At 38.5% G+C, this 20,282-nt stretch overlaps 1 protein-coding gene across 5 annotated transcripts; it reads right to left on the bottom strand.

Moving 5' to 3' along the window:
• Positions 1-482: 482 nt before the first annotated feature.
• LOC131310595 (uncharacterized) lies at positions 483-19,834 on the bottom strand. Of its 5 annotated transcripts, none has more exons than XR_009195268.1 (19): positions 19,611-19,716; positions 19,449-19,490; positions 19,053-19,112; positions 17,272-17,337; positions 17,026-17,103; positions 16,340-16,451; positions 14,634-14,679; positions 14,423-14,494; positions 12,912-12,974; positions 12,648-12,802; positions 12,505-12,569; positions 10,045-10,195; positions 9,622-9,727; positions 9,389-9,524; positions 6,614-6,678; positions 6,280-6,444; positions 4,370-4,442; positions 4,130-4,275; positions 483-956 (listed from the first exon to the last, which is right to left on the bottom strand). XR_009195268.1 is itself a non-coding variant. In XM_058337707.1 (19 exons), exons 1-18 carry the CDS (start codon positions 19,738-19,740, stop codon positions 4,232-4,234), a joined length of 1,503 nt encoding a protein of 500 aa, XP_058193690.1. In that variant the 5' UTR covers positions 19,741-19,834; the 3' UTR covers positions 483-964; positions 4,213-4,231. The 5 variants fall into 5 exon arrangements, 4 of the variants coding, with proteins under 4 accessions (XP_058193690.1, XP_058193686.1, XP_058193688.1 ...); XM_058337707.1 differs by lacking the exon at positions 19,611-19,716 and adding an exon at positions 19,737-19,834 and having other exon boundaries at positions 483-964; positions 4,213-4,275; XM_058337703.1 differs by having other exon boundaries at positions 483-964; positions 4,213-4,275.
• Positions 19,835-20,282: the final 448 nt, after the last annotated feature.

Here is a 20,282-nt window from a genome sequence, read left to right as displayed (position 1 = left end):
TGGAAGTTTGAAAGCTCTCTCTCTCTCTCTCCATGATCCAGCCGCAGCCCAAAGAGATTAAACTGCAGAATCCACCATTTCCGCCACAACTAACTCTTATTTTGAAATATAAAATTAGTGACAACCAGAAAGCACCACTTTCCGGGGTAGCCTGGATGGCTCAGCTCACCACACGCCCTAGCGGAAACTAGGGTTCGAGTCTCACGGATGTAGAGGTGGAGTCTAAGCCATCTTGTACCTAGGTGGAGCTGTGGTGACAATCTGTCCTCACGAACAATAGCTATGTCTCAAACCGAACATTCCACTAGCGGGCAGAAAGCCCCCGTGGTCACACCCAAAGGAGTTGTTATGCTGATCGCCCCCTCCCACCCTTTTGACAATCAAAAATAAAAGACAACCAGATGTCGCGCCCCCCGCCCTTTTGTTTTTCCTATAGCCCATAAAGCTGCATATAATCACCAAACTCAAACAATTTTAAGTAATAATCCACAAAAAGGAAGGAAATCAATGGACTCCAACCCGTGATTCTTCATTACTTGTAACAGGAATCTTTCTATTCAGCACATATTCGTTCCTGAGCTTTTGAAATAACTAAAGCAAGAAGAGTCGTCGGAACAATAATGGGTATCGTTATTGTGTACATATCTATTTTAACCACATTGCATGACTCATTCATTAGCAACTCCAGCATCCAGTCTATATAAGTCGACAGCTACCCTTGCAAAGTTTAACCTTCTTAAATAGGGATTAATGAACTACAATCATACACCATCAACCAAAATCAAGAACAAATCATGTTACAATCGACACAAATCATGTTACAATCGGCACGAGTAGCTATAGTATGTCATGCTGTATCATAATCTATGCAAGCTCATAAATGTGGGTAGAAGGCCCTTCTGTACTTCTGCTTGATTTGTTTCCTTAAAAATTGTTGCACCACTGGTACAGCTTGCCTGTCAAACTTATTTCAATAAGCATCTTAACATTATGGAAATGTGAACCTCAGGCAAATGGTAAACAGCAAACGCATGCCTAGGTTTATTCATGCAAATAGTACATGCGATTGATGAAGTCTACAAAGCACACACTCTTCTAAGAAGGCAATGCAATGTCGAAATTGACACTGATCAAGGGACGCCCACGGCCCATGCGGACATGTCCTAATGGTTTCTTTTTTTAAATGAACGGCAAAAAGAAAATTTCATTAATCTTTTGAAAGAAATACAAAGATGTCCTAATGGTTTCTGATGAGTTTTAATTACACTTGAGTTACACAATGTTATACCTATGTTAAGTACATGAAAAGATAGCATCAAATAACTTGAAGCTAACGATCAAAGTCCAAACAACGTGGCTAAATACCTAGTAATTCATCCTCATTAGGCTTTCTAGAAATAATTGGATAGGGTGGTGTTACTGACGGGGACTTAAATGTTGCTGCCAAGACACACAATAGGAAATTCCTTAATTGCCCCTTCAACTCTCTTTAAACCAGATCATGAAAGCACCTATATCAATGTCAAGTTACCATCATCACCATATCAGTTTGTTGTTGTTTTTGTTTTTTTATCGGCAAAAGTAACATTTCATCAACATATCAGTTTGTTGTTTTACAACCGTAACTAATCAGTTCTCTCTATATTTCAGATGTTCCTCTCAAATATCCATTTTCATGACCAAATAAACACCAAGTCCCTTCATTTTTACTTCGGTTAGCACATCATTACTTCGGTTAGCACATCACATTCAATCTCAGCACCAGTTCAAAAACTTTTATTAGTGTTTTGACTTGAAGAACACCTTGTCCTATTGTCCTTGGTGTTGCCCAGCTACCTACAGAGGCTATCGCTACCCAACAACTACCACCTTTCAAAGGAGACGGAACCTGAAACTAGAAACAAGGTGATTGTAACAGCGGTTAAAAATCAAATTTCGGTCACTGTAATCGAATACTTGCATCTCAACGCCCTTATTGCCGACAATTTCCTCAAAGCCCAAAGTAATTTGGGAGCATAGCAATGCGGACTTGTCAATGCCATTTGCCAAGTATGACAAAAGGACTTGGGCGGAGATGCAATCATAGAGTGGGGTTATTGTGTGTCGATAATGGAGGGATGTGCCTCGAGAGAGTGAAAATGGGTAGGGGGAGAAATAGAACACGTAGGGAGAGTTAATAGGGTTATAGTGGTTCGATGGATAGAATGAAAATGGTGAGAAGAGAGTCAGATGCAGAAAAATAGAAAGGAAGAAAGAGTGTGCGACAAGGGTGATTCTTCTAATCGAGAATTTGGTGTAGAATATTTGCTCAGAAAGGAATATAAGGACAGAGGCGTCGCGTTCATCATTACTCAACCTTGGAGATAAAATGGGGTAAAGGGGCAATCAAGGCAATTGCAATCTTTTGTCGTGGCATTAACACCACCCAATAGGATGAACCCAGAACTTAATAACTCATCAAAAAATGCCCAAATCCTCTAATCCGTACATTTAACAGAGTTATCCAAAATGGATATTAGGACTTCCAATTCACTTCTCCATTTCAATACAACCAACAAAGAAAACCACTCTTATTATCTTAGTATAGTAAAAATATTGTTTTGTAGGCAATGAAGCTAGACATATTACTATCCAGTGTACATGTACAAATTTTGGTTCATATGTTGTGTCCTTGATGTCTCATATCATGATATTCTGAAAGGTGTCGTGCTAAAATGTTCGTCAAACGCATATTCATGTCCAAGGCCGGCCCTGAGATTCTTGGGGCCTAAGACAAACTTATAAAATTGGGGCCCTTTTTTTTTTAGAAAAAATAAAAATCAAACAAACCTCAAAATGGTAGTTACTTGCTCCCATATTTTGTCTTTTTCCATAATTCGTTTTATTGCTTCAATAAATAATAATTTTCACTCATTATTTTTGCAACAATCAAAAGAATATCCCTTTGGTAGTGTGAGTATGTGAGAGGAAAAAATGTTCTTAACTTCTTATGAAGAGGGAAAGAGGGATCCCTAGGACTTGAACCATGTACCTATTGGATAGCAAAACTAAACTTTTCCACTGACCAGCCAACTCAATTGCTACATAAGCGCTATATTAAATATATATTACAAACCTGTCTATACCTATCCGGGGTCCTAATTTTGGGCAAAAATTTGGGGGCTTAAGGCTGCCACCTTAGTCACCTTAATCCTCTAAAACAACTACATTCCATTCCTAACAATACTCCTACCAGCTTATGCAGAGTAAAAGAGATGATGATTACTCTAGCAGACTAGCACATAAGAGCATCTGTAGTGACCTAACCAAAATTGGAACCAAAAGTTGCCACATCAGCTTTTGGTTATCAATTTAAGGGATTGCTAAAGTTAGCAATGTCAATTCCCACATTGGTTATTTTTTGCCCATAATCAAAATGAGTTGGCAAAAATTCAAATCTAAAGATCAGTTTTTTTCTTCTCAATCTAATGGTCTACATTGAATGGCATTCTTGTAAAATAAGGGAAAGGGGAGAGCATTTGTTAAAATCCATAAAGTGATCAACATTGTTAAATGCACAACCACTTGCCAAAGTGGAGAGTGAGTTTCACTTACCAATGATGGTTGTACTTGATTGAGATGTGGGGTCCAATAAATTTGGTTATTGGCAAAATGTTGCTAGTTTGATTAAGGGTGAAAATTTGATGAGTTGCTAAGAGGTTGCTAAGTTTGGTTATTCTAATGTGAGCTTTTTTTTGAGCAAACGTTGCTAACTTTACCAACCTTATGGTTTTGATTATTCCACTACGGATGCTCTAACAACCACCATCACTTTCGCTTCAAAAGCCACAAAGTATCTTATTCCTAGTTTCTACCCAAGTGAATCTAAATTATAGGAACCATTTCATCCTCCATTATTGGAAGGCAACCGGAATAATTCTGCACTATTTAGCAACACGGTTCCCATTTGACATAAATTGCCTTCGAGGATGTTGAAAAGAGGGCCACATGCATATCAGTTAAAACCCTGGAGCAAAGTGTATATCACCTACAACTTTTTAAAACCCCTAATCTACTCTATCCCAGGGGGAAGGGGAGTGGGGTGGGGCTGGGGGTGGTGTTTAAACCCTCACAATGAAGTGTCCATTACCTGCCTAACTGGGCTGGGAGGCAACTTCTATAGTCTACAACTGGTCATGTAAAGGACATGCAAGAATTCAAAATTCTACCTACCACATCAAAAATGTTTGACTTAGGAAAGAACATCAATAACTTTTCCCACCGCAACTGTTTTCCCTGCAAAAATTGACCAAAGTGAAGTAAATTATTAGCCCAACAAAATTAAGGTAGAACATACTGATAAGATAACACGCTAATGTCAGTTCGTCACCTTCAGTACGAAGAGTGAACCTTCCAAGCTGTGGAAATGCAGTGAACTTCTCAATGCATATTGTGTTATTCACCTGGCAAGCACGTTTCATATAGAACAGGAAAACCATGACAACAGAGCTTTGGAATTCTAGAATTTAAGAAAAAAGAAGGGATTGAGAGAAGATTAAGAGAGAAGGAGGGCAACGTAAAGGGAGAGGAAACCGAATTCTATATACTCAAATCATCAAGTCTTACAAAAAACTATTACCTATGGGCCTCTACATGAGCAAAATGACCTACCCTAATGCAAAGAGGATAAGAAGAAACAGAATCCTAACAAATCTAAACTTATTAAATAAATTAAAAGAAGTTAATCCAATTATAGATATTTCCTATCCAAACTTCCTCATTGAAATCGTGTCTCTGATGGATTTCCTGGTAAATTCAGCCAACGGGTTAAGCAGTGTGTTCTACAGCTTTGTTTTCTTTTGTTATCAATGGTGAACTTGCTGGGATAAGGAGTTTGAGGCAAGGGTATCCAATCTACTCATACCTGTTTTGCCAGCAATAGAGGCTTCCACAGCTTTGCTTCAGCATAAAATTGATCAAAGAGATTTCATTTACAATCCTAAATGTCAAGAGCTTAACGTTTCTCATTTCATGTCCCTTTTTTGTGGGGCTGATCCTGGGGTTGATCCTCAATCGTTCAAAATTTTGACTAATAAGTGGTTTAAAGCCGAATTTGCAGAAAAGATGCATATTTTTCCTTGTGTCGATGCTCAGCAGAAGGCTGCTTTGCAATCTATCCTGGCAATCCCGAGGGATTCTACCTGTCAAGTATCTGGGAGTGCCTCAATCACAACCAGACTTAAAGCTGAAAATTGCCAATCGTTGCTTGATAGGATTCTAAATAGAACTAATCTTGGACCTACGGACAGTCTAATGAGATCCTTCCTGTGGTCTCGTGCTGAATGACCAGGAACAAAGCCTCTATGTGAAGGCATTTGGCAAATAAACTCTTCATGGCTGCAGCTCTCTAACATAGTTTGGAGAGAAAGGGATGGTTTCAGCATTAGTCCCCAGTGGTTGACAGTGTGATAGCTAGAACTGAACGGGATATCAAATATCAGGTCCTGTATGAGTTACTCGGGGAGAAGTGCAAAGTCACAAAAATTAGGGCTACTCAAAAAATCCGGTGAACCCTGAAACCGGTCCGAACGTCCGAACCCAACCAATCCGTACGTTTCGGATTGGAACCGTGGATTAATGGTCTGACACAGATTCAAAATTTAAAAAAACATGCCTCACGGTCCGAACACAGATTTTTATTTTGTAACCGTGGATTGACCAAATCGGATCGTGAGATATTTCTTATATATAAAAATACACACACACATGTAAATGATTTCACCACTATTATAAATATTTGTAACTATTGTGACATAGTTTATATTCATATAAAACCTAGGGGGTAAAGTGTTATTCTTATCCAGTTGCACCACTTATATGTATACTACTATACTTGCTGTATACTCCTAAGTCCCAAGGTAGTAAGGCTATTTTTTTCCCTTGTTGGTTGTTTATTTCCTTATGACATGTAATCTGTGATAAAACAGGAACTGATCCGTGACTCACAGATTGGATTGAAACTGGACCGCGAGACATTTCTTCCGGACACAGATTGTATTTTCTGATTAGGATTGGATTCATAGGAATCCGATCCGGACCGCGGGCAGCCCTAACAAAAAAAGGCTTCTTTGTCCAGAACGGAATTTTGTGGCTTTCTTTTGAGTTCAGGGTTTTTGTTTGCAGCCAGTGTTTTCAGCCATTTTTGGCTAGGCTGTTTCTTCTGAGGCATGTCCCTTAGCACCTATACTGGGTTTTTCTGTTCCATGAATTAATTTACATGCAAAAAAAGAAAACACTAACCTGCATGCGACATATAACTACTGCACCGTTCTTCACAAAGAGAATTTTCTTCTTCATAGGTTTTTTTGTCTTTGGATCAATCTGTTGCATCAGCTCAACAATCTCACATTCCTCCACAATAGCATGAATGTGCAAGACAGCCTTGTAGCCAGCAGTAAAAATTGCCTGAAATAAAACCCTTAGTTCAAGTGAAGGAAAATGAACACCACTAGTTTCCTATAGTCAGTCTGAACACGTGAAAAGTAAAACCCTTGGTTCAAGTGAAGAAAAATGACCACCCATTAGTTTCCTATAGTCAGTCTGAACGAGTGAAAAGTAAAAAATATTCACGTACATTGTCCAGCGACTCGAGGATCTGTAACTGGGCAACGAACTCAGATACTGCAGGTATTGGGTTCGCTGCACGAAAAAGAACAAGTTGAGACCCAAAGGCATCAGAGGATAACTCAAGGACAAGGAAAAAATTGAAAGAACAGAGATTGAACCAAAACTAAAAGGGTAATCTGGCTAGGAGTTCCACAAAGTGATCTTTTTCTACGTTCAGTTTCATGAAAGATTTACCAACCCAACATTCCTAATAAAAACATGCATCCCTTTCCTTATCGTATCTGCAATTCCCACGCTTATGAAAACGAATCCTTTTTTTTTTCCCCTCTGCATGAGCCCCACAAATGAACTACTCCTGCACTCTCTGTTTTTCTCTCTTCTGCAAAATGAAGAGCTCATGCACTCTCAACTAATGCAGGATCCAGGAGTTCAACATTGGGAAGCACCTACGTTAAAAATTATAACCAAAATTCTACAAATACCAAGACAAATAAGAATCAAATTACAACAAACACCAAAATCATTCTGTTCTATTCACTGTCTACAACCTTAATATGCTGAAAGGAATCAACATCCATAATTTCAATATAACATAAGCAGGGTCTATTTTGGAAAAGAAATACTAGGCGTCTTAAATAACTTATGGAGGAGACTAGTATGATTTTCTAGGAGTACAAATGATGGAGATGGTGGCCGAAAGCATGGTGATGATGAAGTGGTAGAAATTAGGTCCACTTGAAGTTGGGAGACTTAAGTCAGTTTGTCCTCTCTCTTTTCACTTGTATTGCTGAATGTTGGTTATTGGATAGAGCACAGTGGAAAGATGCTTATTAGTTACTACTTACTACCTAAGAAGCACGGACACTGATACTAGATACGGACCAGTGTTCTAAAACAAGAAATTAATCGGCAATTAATCGCTGGTGAGGCCTATCCGATTAGGTCCGACTAACGATTCATCACCGATTACTAATTAATATGCATCGATTAATAGCTAATTAATCCGATTAATCGCTCGAAAGTGGCCGATTGCTCGACTAGCGCCTAACGACTTTTAAAACATTGATACGGACACAAGAGAGACACGAACACGTCATTCCTTCGAAAAGTAGGACATTGACACGTCGGCGAGACTGAATGTAGGATGTATTTGTATTATAGAGGTATGTTATGAACTCATATAAAATTCGAAAACATACTCCCTCCGTCCTAATTTAATTGTCCCTCGTTCTATTCTAACCGGCTAAAAAATTAGTTATATCTTTAAATCCGTAATGAATTTCATATCGAATATGGATCTTGTTTGATAGATCTCGATTAGTTCTACTCCATAATACAATGTTTTCAAAACCACCTAAAACATTATAAATTACAAGATATAATCAATTGAAAAGTGGCACAAACTCCCAAAAAGGACAAATAAATTGAGACGGAGGGAGTAATTTCTATCAAATTAAGAACAATACTATGAAGATACAAATCAACGGTCCGCATATATAATAAAGTATACATGGACTATGAATCTATGGAAATTTCCACTTTGGGCCGAGTTTTAAAAATTACATTTGAACCTTCGAATATGTCCTTAGCATGTTCCAAGTTCCAAGAGTGTCATCAATGCATCCTAGAGTATCCACAATGAGTCTGATTAAAAGAAATATAATAAAAAAATAGGACAAGTATTTAGGCATGTCCTAAAAGGGTGCGGATAGTGTCATGTCTGTGACCAACATGTGTTGGATATGGATACGTGAGGCCGGTAGACGTGTCCGTGCTTCTTAGGTTACTACATATTAGGATGGTGTTTTCCTTTAAGAGGATTGTATTGATGTTCGCTTGGATGTTTTGTTGGATTTTATTGATGCACATCCTTTATTAAGTAAAAGTTGATGATGTTTACATTGATCTTGGTTGTTTGTGGTTACAATACTTTTTCAATAACAAAAGCAACTACTAAAACTGAAATGATACATATTTTTGTTGTGTTCCCCATCGTGTCTGCATCCTTTCATTTTTAAAATTGTTGTGTCAATGTCCCATTTTTTTAAATATCATGTCCCATGTCAGTGTATGTGCTTCATAGCCCAAAATCTATGCCAACGCCATCTTCAAAAAATACAATTTTTTTTTATTTTGATTGTGGGAAGGGGTTTAAACGGCTTTGGTGAGTGGCAGATGGTGGCAACGAAAAATAGGGGGGAAAACGGCAAAAATGGGTTAGGATGGAGGAAGAGGAAGGGAGATGGATCAAGTGTTCTCCTTACTATTGTGGTCACTGGCATGAAAGCAGTTAGAAAACCTGGGAAGTGAAGCAGATCAGGTTGGTGGAGAGAGGGAGAGAAACGGTCACATGTTCCCTTAGGGCTAGTTTCTCCATCTCGAAAACCTTTGTTCCTGGACTCATCTGCAACTGTTATCTGGTAAGTTGACCTAACAGTAGACCTAATGGAGCGGACAAAATGAAATCCGACCTCAAACCGGGTGGGATGCATTTTCCATTACGTGGGCGAACCTCAAGGTGGGTTATTTGTAACTTACCCATCATCAAATCATATCAGCATGAAGCCATGAACAGATCCAAGAAACTTGACATTGCAAAAAACATAGAAGGTTCTGATGGACCTTGTTGAAGGCAAATGCCACAATATATGACGATTATAAATCCCTAGACTTTTAAGTTCATTGGGTATGATAATTTTATTTCTTAAACAAAAACAAATAAAACAACAAAAGTGCACTACTCTCAGAACATGTCATATATGATATATCCGAAGAAACTTACCAACACTGCACAAGACAAAACCTGATAATATGTCCTCTTCTTCTATCCCAGATAACCTAACCCTTAGATTCTCACCAGGTCCAGCATGCCTAACTTTATCTTCATCACAGTATATGGCCAAAACTTTAACTTGGGCCTGCAGATGAATGAAGCCATCCAATCTTATCCAACAATAACCAAGAATTCAAAACATATAGATTAGAACTTGGAGGAAAATGGTTAGGAGGAATCACCCTATTTGGCATGACCAACAAGTTATCACCCTCGCGTACGCTGCCAGATTCAACTTTGCCCATGACAACAGTTCCCAAGTCCTTAAATTTGTCAATAATAGGCAACCTACAAATTCAGATTCTGACTGTCGCATAAATAGACCAACCATTGCGCAAAATAGGAAACTCCAAAACCACCCATCATCCTTCCTAGTTACAAAAACGCTCACAAAAAAAAAAATCTAATGGAAACCCAATAATTTTCTCAATCAAGTGCAGAAAAAGGTTTTCAGGCAAACCCTTTCATATACTATGATAAAGATATACGATACAATTTCAGGGGGGGAAAAGCCTACAAGATAAGCTAAGGAATTTCCGTTCAAATCTCCCCAATCACATAAAAACACAGAAAGGAAAAAGAAAAGAGACAAAAGTCCAGAGTACCTTAATGGACCTTTAGGGTCACGCTGGGGAACTTCAACGGCATCAAGAGCTTCCAAAAGACATGAACCATTCCACCATGGACAAATACTTTTGTCCACTCTCGTTTTCATGTTTGAACCAACAAGCCCAGATAAGGGAAGAAACTGAACGTCTGCAAGTTGAAATAACCCGACTAAGAATCTATTGTGAACAAAATTCCATAACTCAGTACCCACCGTCTGAAAATACAGAACTTACAAACAGATGAAAATAAAACATTGCAAGAGAAACCGTGAGAGAAGTGCAGAGAGAGGCGCAGTTTGATGGTAAAAAGGAGGCGGTCAGTTTCTATCATAAAATATGAGAGCAGCAAGATGCAGCACAACTGCCAAAAAAACTTGTAAAGCCAGATCATCATTTAGTCCAAGGAAATCATTCCTTCCCATGGCCTCAACCAGTGTTCTAAATGGCGGCCGCCTAGGCGCTTGGAGGTGCCCTGCCGCCACGCCAATACCCCTTGGCGTTTGATTTGGCGCCCAGGGAGGTTTGGCGGTGTTTGGCAGCCGCCTAGGCGGTCTTGGCGGCGTCATCGGCGTCTTTGGAGGCCTTTGGCAGCCTAAAATGTATAGTATTAAACTAATGGAGATCAAGTTTTGGAAGGGTATGGAGGAGAAGAGTTAAAGGAACGAGATGAACTTTGAACTTGGCATTAGGGATCTCCGATCTCGTTTATTTCTACTTATTGTCTTATTCAACTTATTTGCTAGTTGCTACTACTTAATTTCATTTGGGTTTGTACATTAAACTTTGCATTATGGATACATAGAATATAGTTTGATTGGATAATGGTTTGTTAAAAAAAAAAAAAAAACGCCGAATTGCTTGGAGGTGGGTCTCCGCCCTACTAGTGCCAAGCGCCATTTAGAACATTGGCCTCAACTTATATAGGTCTTGGGCCTTTGGCCTTGACAGCGAAGTATGTGAATGTCAAAGGCTTTTATAGCTTGACTGCCTATAAAACACATTTTTCACTGCAATAAACTTATTTAGTGATTAATTACTTTCAACTTCCAAGGATGTGGTACCCTTTGGCCTTTATAGTTCCTGCACGATGATGTTTCCCCCAAAAAGTCCTGTATTTGTGGGTCATTTCTTCATCTTACAGCTTATATAGCTCTTATTCTATGAAGCACCGACACTCCTAGAGGTTGTCATATCCGTGTCCGACACTTTGAGGACCGTGAGACAGGTATGGAACATGCCACTTGGCGTGTCCATTAACCGAGGACACACATGGGGACACGGAATGGTGATTTTTATAAAGATATACATTGTCGGGCGATAATGAATTCAATAGGAGTCCTAACCCATATAGTTGATGATTACAATGTAGGTTTGCCTAACTAAACAAACTTTTTTTAAAAATTGCCATGTGTCCGTGCCCCTAATTTTTAAGAATTCCCGTATCCGTGTTTGTAGCCCCTGCCGTGTCCATATCCATATTTGTGCTACATAGTTCTTATCTGAAGTCCCTAAGTCTAAATATTGTAACACCAAGTCGCAAACTAATCTTCATGACTCGTATGAATCAATTCAACCACAGCCAACTAACCCTGTATATTATCTGAAACTGGACTCAACAGAAAGTTTACAATGTTAACAGGGAGAAACTTTTTGATGTTAGTGTGCAAGGATTGTTGGCAGATACCAATCACCCGAGAAATGCAACTTTTACCCATGTAATGGAATTGCTGTTCTTGACAAGTTGATAACAATGTTCTTTATGGTCTGTCAGAACTCAGTTCACACTGTAAGATTCTAGGTGTGAATCCTGATCAAACTGACATGTGCCATGCCATGAAAAAATGTCCCTTTCCTGCAATTTCTAGAAGTAGCTTCTAATGCCAATGAATTTTCCCCCAAAATTGTAAGGTCTAATGTGCCTACAAAAAAAAACAGTCTAACGTGTCAGTCTGAAGCAGCTGACATCCTGTCAGAGTATGGGAACTTGTGGAGAGGGGACAGAAAAAGAAGAGGCGTCAAACATAGGACGCAGGAGGAAAAAGGAAAGGAACAAGTACGTCCCACTTCCCCATCTGAAGGACAAATAATTCCTCCAATTATACTTCAATTATAAAAATCCAACTTCTAGAAATTTGTTCCCATGAGGTCTTAAGAATACAACATTCTTGCTTTACTCCTTTAATTTAAATTTTCCATTTGAAAGTACTTTATTTTGGCCTAGATCAAGTGCAATTGGTTTCCAGTTTACACTAACAATATTGCAAAAATTTAGTTCTTGTTATCATCACTGCCAATACCGAGACAATTTCCAGCTTTAAAGAAACAATGTTACAAATCATCATGTTTCACTTCATCTCAAAGATTCCTTTTTTTACTTTCCTAAAATCCAGATAGTCAGACTAAGATAATAAGATGCGAACTGGAGAAACTTCTATTAATAGAGAACGTGGCATTCACCTTTCTTCACATTGTATCCTGAAGATCTTAGGAATGGAGTCATCTTCGATTCAATTTCATCATACCTGGGAAAGAACACCGGTATTACATGAAAAGCAAATTAAACAACAAAACTAAGATAAAAGGAAAGTCTAGCAAAGCACCTCTCTTTTGACCAGTTTACAGTAGGATCATCCATCTTATTCACAACAACAAACAGCTTTGAGACACCCAAAGTCTTAGCAAGTTGGACATGTTCACGAGTTTGTCCACCTCTTTCATATCCAGTTTCAAATTCACCTTTTCGAGCAGATATCACCTGATGTATATACATATGAGAGAGAGAGAGAGAGAGAGAGAGAGAGAGAGAGATTTAAGAAACCAAAGTCAACATTAAAGTCCCTAGCCTGAAAGTATGTGCAACTCACTAGTACACCAATATCGGCTTGAGATGCCCCAGTGATCATATTCGGTACATAACTTTTGTGACCCTGAAAAACAGCAACGACACAACTGCACATGCTAAGTGCATCATACAAAATGAGGACTGAACGTAGACATAGTTTGAATTGTTGTTCTATGTCCTGCAATAAGAAAATACTTATACTCCCACCACCCCATATTCTTTGTCCTTTTTCGAGGATAGTGCCACTTTTTGGACAAAAACTAAAGCAATTTCCATGCATAATTTTTTACTTTGTTCTCACCAATTTAAAGATCTCATTTAGTTCTTTAAATTGGGATACAAGAAATGAAAAAAAATTATGCACGGAAGTGCTTTTTATTTTTTGTCCGAAAACTGGCATGATTCTCAAGAAAGGACAAACAATATGAGACGGAATAGGCCTACCAAAAGATTGGATTTGATCCGGATCACATCACATGATCCGAATCCGGTCCGATTACGAAATAGTCTGGACCGAATCCAATTATTGCATTTCCATTTAAAGGCAATCCAATCCAAATCCGAAAAATCAGATATCCAATCTGAAAATCTGATCCGATCCAACTCAAAAGTTGGGGAAGATCAAATTTTTCATAGCAAAAGCAGCTTGTATGTGTATGTATACATGTTCTATTTAAAATAGCATATAATATGAAAAGAAACTTATACTGTTATACATATATTTTCATCGAAATAAATCTCTTTCGCGGAAATTTTCAACAAAAACAAATATTGAGTAGAACTTATGTTACTGCAATATTTTTGGGTGGTGATTTTGGACTCCTGAGTAAGGGGCTTTTCATCTAAATATTAAATTTAGCTCATTTTTGTCCGTTTTGAATTTAAATAAATAAAAAAACACAGAATATAAAAATAGGTCATAATAAAAAGGTTAGGCCAAGTTCTCCTAAGTTCCTATGTAGATATGTAGATAGCACTTGGGGTTTTCAAAGATTGAGTTTGTTTCAGATTGGAACTTTAACCTGATCGGATAGGATATATCCAAATCCCATCCGTTATTTTTTGGACTTTCTGATTTGGATCAAACAGATTATCGGATCAGATTTTGGTGATCAGATTCGAATTTTGTCGGATTGGATCCGGCCCATTGACAAGCCCCAAGACGGAGGGAGTATTGGCTTTTATTTAGACCATGAATCATTTCCTTGTTTTCTTTGGAAAGTAATAAATATATATATTACGCATCACAAAGTTTCACAGTCTGCTAAACAAACTACTTGTGCAAGCCCAAGCTCAAATTCAAATCATACAAAAGACGAAAGCAACTAGCTAGCAGAATTCATAAGACAAGTAATATATCCAAAACCACCCGTAACACCAATATTGACCATAAAAAAGCCACATTCATACAAAACATGGCTTTTACCTTCAAATTGACCCAACTTCATGAGTATCTTCAAGTGGTGCTTTCATTGCAAAGAGGCAAAACAAAATAACACAAGTGTATATATCACATAGCAAACGGCAATTTACCGGTGCATCCAGAATCGTAAATCTCGTTGTTTCTGTTTCAAACTGGGCTCTTCCAACCTCAACTGTTATCCCCTAAAGTAAATTTACACATGAAACCTCATAAATTACTGAAAAGAATGCATAATTTTTAAACTGCCGAACTAGAAGTAGATAATATAACAGCAAATGCTCCAACCTCAACAAAACAATCCTAGAAACAAAATATATATACCTTAACCCTCTCCTCTTCATTTGTGTCCATAATATACGCCATGTACCTAGTACATAGAGGATAAAGTTGATCAAAAGGGGCATTTAAATAAAGCAAAGGATCATCCATGTCATGGCCATTAGATATTCAAAGCTTCCAACGTGTTCTAAAAAATGATACCATTCCACGACTTCCATCTAAAAACTACGGTAAGAAGCAACAAAAACTAGTATGAGAACTGCGATAGCCACGGCTGATCAGAACTCTCAAACAAGACTATGGTCAACAAGCCACATAAAAGTGCCCATGATTTTATTTAGCACTTGAAGTTAAGTGATCTACGGAAAAAGTAAATTAGAATAAACACCAAAAGCACGGGAAAAAAAAAGTACTTATGCAAGAGAGAGAAAAACCAGTTGAACGATTAGTACAGTTGTAGAACATTTCAAAACTAGATGGATGGAAAAACAAGTGCAAGAGGTAAATCAGGAAAGCAAGCTAAATCAAAAGAGAAAAACCAGTGTACGATATATAGGTCTAAAACATCTAAAACTAGAGGGATGGACAAAGAAGATCAAGAGGTAAGTCAAAGAAAACAAGGTAAATGAACAGACCATGAGGACAACATTGAATCCTCACTGAAATAAATAGGGTAGATATTTCATTTCTTTCTTTTTTCCGATCAGCATCAATGCGGCAGATATTCCTTTACTCCACAATGACAAATATGGACAACACTTTCCAAAGGGCAGATGATATATTGACTCAAGGGAATGAATTGGCATCCTTACATAATACTCCACCAGTAGGTAATCCCCCATATTGGTAACTACTAGCTGTTAATTTTTTCCCTTCCATGGGCTTCTATCTATAGAGGAAGAAACCTTGGCTCATCCAAATAGTATCTTAATCAGAGAGCAGGTTAACACAGACAAAGCACTTATATGATACTAGTTCTATAAGACCACTAGACCAGTGTCAAGACAAGCACTTCATAGACCATCCAATATCCAAAATAAAGGTCAATTTCCCGATAAATTTCTTACAAACATCGATGGTCAGTTCTAGCTGCACTAATCTTCTCTTTGAATATCACTAGCTTACACATTTATAGTTTCCGAAAAACTTCTTACTAACATCCATGGTTTTTTACAGCAGCGGCAGTACAGATCCTAGAGCACTACTCCTCTCACTATGATAGACACTATATACATTCACATACACGCACACATGTATATCTATAGCGTTTGGCTTTCTGCTGAAAATTCAGAAACCTTGCAAATAATGCATGTTTAAAGCTGAGCGTGTAAGAATTTCAAGAGGTGGCCCCTCCAATCCAATTAAGTATCAATTATCCGTGGCCCAAACATCGTATTTTAAGATAAAGTTCCGCTCTGAAGACCCACATTTCTCAGTTTGGGAGGTAAACATCTCTCTCTCTCTCTCTCTCTCTCTCTCTCTCTCTCTCTCTCTCAACAAACCCAAACTCAATCCTGCAAAAATATAAATGCACATGCTTTTGAGGAAGTTTCATTAGAGAGAGAAAGCATTATCTTCCACTGGAGTGAACAATGAACGAAGTACAACCGAGTGACTCCGTGAGCATCTACCGAGTTATAAGACTACTTTTCATAGAAACCAGTTTGCTCACATGTTCTGCCATAATGAGTAATCAAATAGAGCAAAATTCCAACCAACTTTGATTGAAAAGCAACATATGGTCTCACCAGCTCTCTCGACTTTTATCCTTTGCTTCTTTCTCATATTTTTGGATTGTACGGTCATCAACCTGACCACTAAGGAAGAGTATCTGCCCTCCGATAGTTGACTTCCCCGCATCTACAACCCCGATGAAGTACAGAACATGAAGTACACAAGCGTGAGAAACTCAGAAGTAATCAACCGGGGAAATAAAACATCAAAAAGACATTTAGATTAAGATACCAAAAATAACAAGAGCAAGTCCCAGTCAAATCAAATTCACAGTCCATTTCTCTAGAAAATGTGCCTATGTCTGCAAATATGACACAAATGAAGCTATACAAAAAGGTGTATGGTTTCCATTACTAACTCCATACCCTTTAGATGGCAACAACTACAGTGACAAGCAGGCAGGCATGAGATATCACGTACACAAACAGGTCCAAAAGAGTTGGAAACCAAGAATGAAAGATTGACTCAACAAGGATTCCGAAAGTCAACAAATCCCAGCCTTGTAGGAAGAGAAAGTTAGCATAAACAATGCACCAACGTAACGACAAGGGGAGGGGGGAAGGCAGCATAGAAGTCACTTGTGAGTGCAATAGCGTATTAGCATAAGTGAACTACGAGAAAATCAATAGTCTACCAGCCAAAAATCTATGTCAGGCTGCCCCATATATTATGACTACAACGCCAAATCTGATCAACCTACCAACATGTCCAATAAATACAACATTCAAGTGCCGCTTCCTGATGTCCTCCATCTTATCTCCAGTATCCTTATGTTTAACTGAAAACAAAGTAAAGGAACATAACCATGAAAATATGGTAGGAGTAGACATAATAAGGCACCTGCGGTAGTGGTGTGTGTGAGTACGTGCATGTGTGCATGCGTATATGTGTGGCCGGGGGGGGGGGGGGGGGGGGGGGGGGGGAAGTAAGCAGAAAAAGTAATGACCTTCTGAGGTGCATTCTGGTTCAATTGTCACTGGCTTTGAGGTCACATTGACCTCATCCTTCAAATCTGAAACCAACCACAGATAGACAAAAATTATAAAATAAATCACATATGCATTGTCCCTATTCTTGTCTTTTTGTCGAGACCTCTAGAAGTCGTTATTCTCCTTCTTATATTGTTGGGGTGGGCGTTTGGGTGAAGAGGTTTACACTTTACCCAACTAGGGAACTTGGTTGCATATAGCAAGTACCAACTAATACAACAGGGGATCTTTAACTTGTACAGTTTTCACATATGAACTAGCTGACCTCTCCATTCCCTGGTTACAGCTTAAATATGAGCACTAAGAATCCAACCAAGCCTACAAAAAGTACAACCTTATGTTGATCTTTCCTAAGACTAGAACTGGCTAACTCAGTAATGTCCCAACCCTACCTTCGGTGACGTATAGGACAAGTCAAAGAAACACTCCCCCACTATTAACGAGCCAAACAGTGATACAGACAGCAATCAGAATAAATTTTTTGCATTGGTCGTAGCTTGTTTTACTGGCTGGAAGGTTGGCAAATATGACTACTTTAGGGGCAACTAGAGAGTGTGGCTTTCAATGGGGCAAAAGAGGATGGATTTAACTTTCGGGACTGTTGTGGCCTGTGGAGTGCCACAATTGTCCTACAGGGTTAAGCATTGAGTTTGGTTGGCTGTGGATGAACAACATGAATGCGATTGAACTAGACACGCGATACTGCAGAAATAAGCAAGGTTATATCACTAAATTCAGTACTTAAAACTGCATATGTAAAGTAAAAGTAAATTAAACTATTTGATAACCAGATTTAGTATATCATTTGAAAAATAAAATGCCTATTAAAAACTAAGGCTAAACGTTATGATTTTAAGTAGTAAAGTTCTTAATTAATGCTGACTGAATTTTTAACTGGTTATATATAGCACCAACATGACCCAATCGATGCCGTTGCAGCTACAAGCCTACCACTCCACCACCACCAGCACTAGTCTAACACAACCACAACCCCTCCACATTTACACCACCACCAACCGTCCACCTTTACAACACCACACCATCACCAGTACAGGAGTACCACCACCTCCATTGCCGCCTCCGCTACTCTACCATCACCACCCTCGTTCCACCACCATCACCACTTCCATTCTGCTCCACACTACAGCCTCACCACCACCAAAGCAGCCAAAATACAAAAAGTTGAAAGATAAAAATCACCAATAAGGAATAAGTAATAGATTTCATCTTCTTGTATCAAACAATTTCTTCTAATCAACACTAAGTTTTTACCAAACACATTTTTACCCTAAAATAATAGGACACTCTATGGAGATTTTGACAATCAAAATTTTGATATAAAGGTGCAACTTTCTAAGTTAAATGCCTCGCATGAGGGAGGAGTAAACATTTTTACCCAGACCATATGCAGTACTAGTACGCAGCCGGAGTACATACAAGACTCTCAAGGATTGCTATTTTCCATGATACCAGTTGATCTTAAACAACTAAAGGGAAAAAGGGAAGATATAGGAATCTCAAATGCAACTATAGAAATGGCAATGTGATATCTTTGCCTAATTTGCATGGATCATGAAGAAAAGCATTTAGAGAGTCCGCCCAACAATGAAAATAAGTAATGCCTGCAGAAAAAAGGTGCAGTGGCGTTCAAAGTTTATTAAAAACAACATTGTAAAGTTCAATACCAATCACACAGCTGAACAATTTGGTCATGCTACCTCTACACTCTTTGGCTTACCAGGTTTCTCAACATCTTGAGGCTTCACATCTTCGACATTAGCCATCACACCATTACCTTCTGCTCAATTCAATCAAGCATTCACATCATCATAATTCATAAAAGATATCAAATTGAAAGAAAATCCACCAACATAATACCATTATTTTAAAACTGTTATGGTAATAAACAGTATGAGCATCATTAGTGGTACAAAAAATCATATTTTTGTTACGACTCAGGTATGACTTATGAGGCTAGCATAAGCTCACCTCAACTAATCTTGGGACCAATCCCAAAGTTCACTAGCGGCCCGTTTAACAAAAAGAATCGAATTAAAGATATACAGTATCAATCATTCAAAGCTACAAGAGAAAGAACAACAAACGTAACCGCAATCGATAAGAAAATTTGTACCCGATGAATCAAGCTGCAGGGCCCGGATATCTTCCTCGATGTCTGGCAAAAAAAAGAAAGTAAAGCAATTGAAATAAGTCATTCAAAAATACAGTGCCTTCCAAGCCCAGCTTTTTTGCTTGAACTTAATTCCGCAAAATAATTAACTTCCATTCAGATTACCGAGAGTTAGATTTTCTAGGAAGTCTACAGACCAATAACTCGAACCAGTAATGGACATATGTGGGCGAAGCAAAGTATGAAAGAGTGCGTGTGTGTGTGTCCGTGTGTGTGAGAGAGAGAGCGTACCCATGGAGAGAATTGCTCTGGGATATTTTGCACGCAGTAGGGTTTTTGTTAGCGTTCGAATATGAGCGAAGCAAAGTAGGAGTATATAAAAGAACGCCAGAGCAATGGATACCGACCCAAGGGGTACCGAAATTGCACCAACGGGTCCGGTGTGTGTGAATGCTCAATCTAAACTTTCATCAATTTTTGAAAAATCGGGAAAAAATGGGAAGATTAGATGAAAAATGAGATGATTTGATCAAAGATCTATACATATCGGATTATGTTAATTTTTCACGGTTCCATTTGGTTTTATTTTTTAAAATTATTGAACGGCTCAAATCATCCATACAAAGTTCATAATGGACCCCGCATACCTATCGGTGCAATTCCGAGACCCATTGGGTCAGTGGCTGTAGCAACCTCCATAAAAGATTGTGCGTGGGCTCCGACTGTGATGCCCCACCCGGTATTGGGGCATCAATGCCCTGAATAGGATTGTAAATAAATTGAGCCGTTTGTGAACTGTTCGAGACTCGATTCGGTAAAAGCTTGTTCGATTCATCT

Source organism: Rhododendron vialii, chromosome 12a (genome assembly GCF_030253575.1).
Source record: "Rhododendron vialii isolate Sample 1 chromosome 12a, ASM3025357v1".
Classification (NCBI taxonomy): Eukaryota; Viridiplantae; Streptophyta; class Magnoliopsida; order Ericales; family Ericaceae; genus Rhododendron; species Rhododendron vialii.
The sequence above is the reverse complement of the archived record's forward strand: the minus strand, read 5'-3'. Positions and strand labels throughout refer to the sequence as shown.

Coding starts and splice junctions, on each gene's coding strand:
- LOC131310595 (XM_058337703.1), bottom strand. CDS start 19,668: ATGTCCATTACTGGTTCGAGTTATTGGTCTGTAGACTTCCTAGAAAAT. Junction 12,975..14,422: donor TTACGATTCTGGATGCACCG/GTAAATTGCCGT, acceptor GCTGTTTTTCAG/GGTCACAAAAGTTATGTACC. Junction 9,525..9,621: donor TGTTGGTCATGCCAAATAGG/GTGATTCCTCCT, acceptor ATTCATCTGCAG/GCCCAAGTTAAAGTTTTGGC.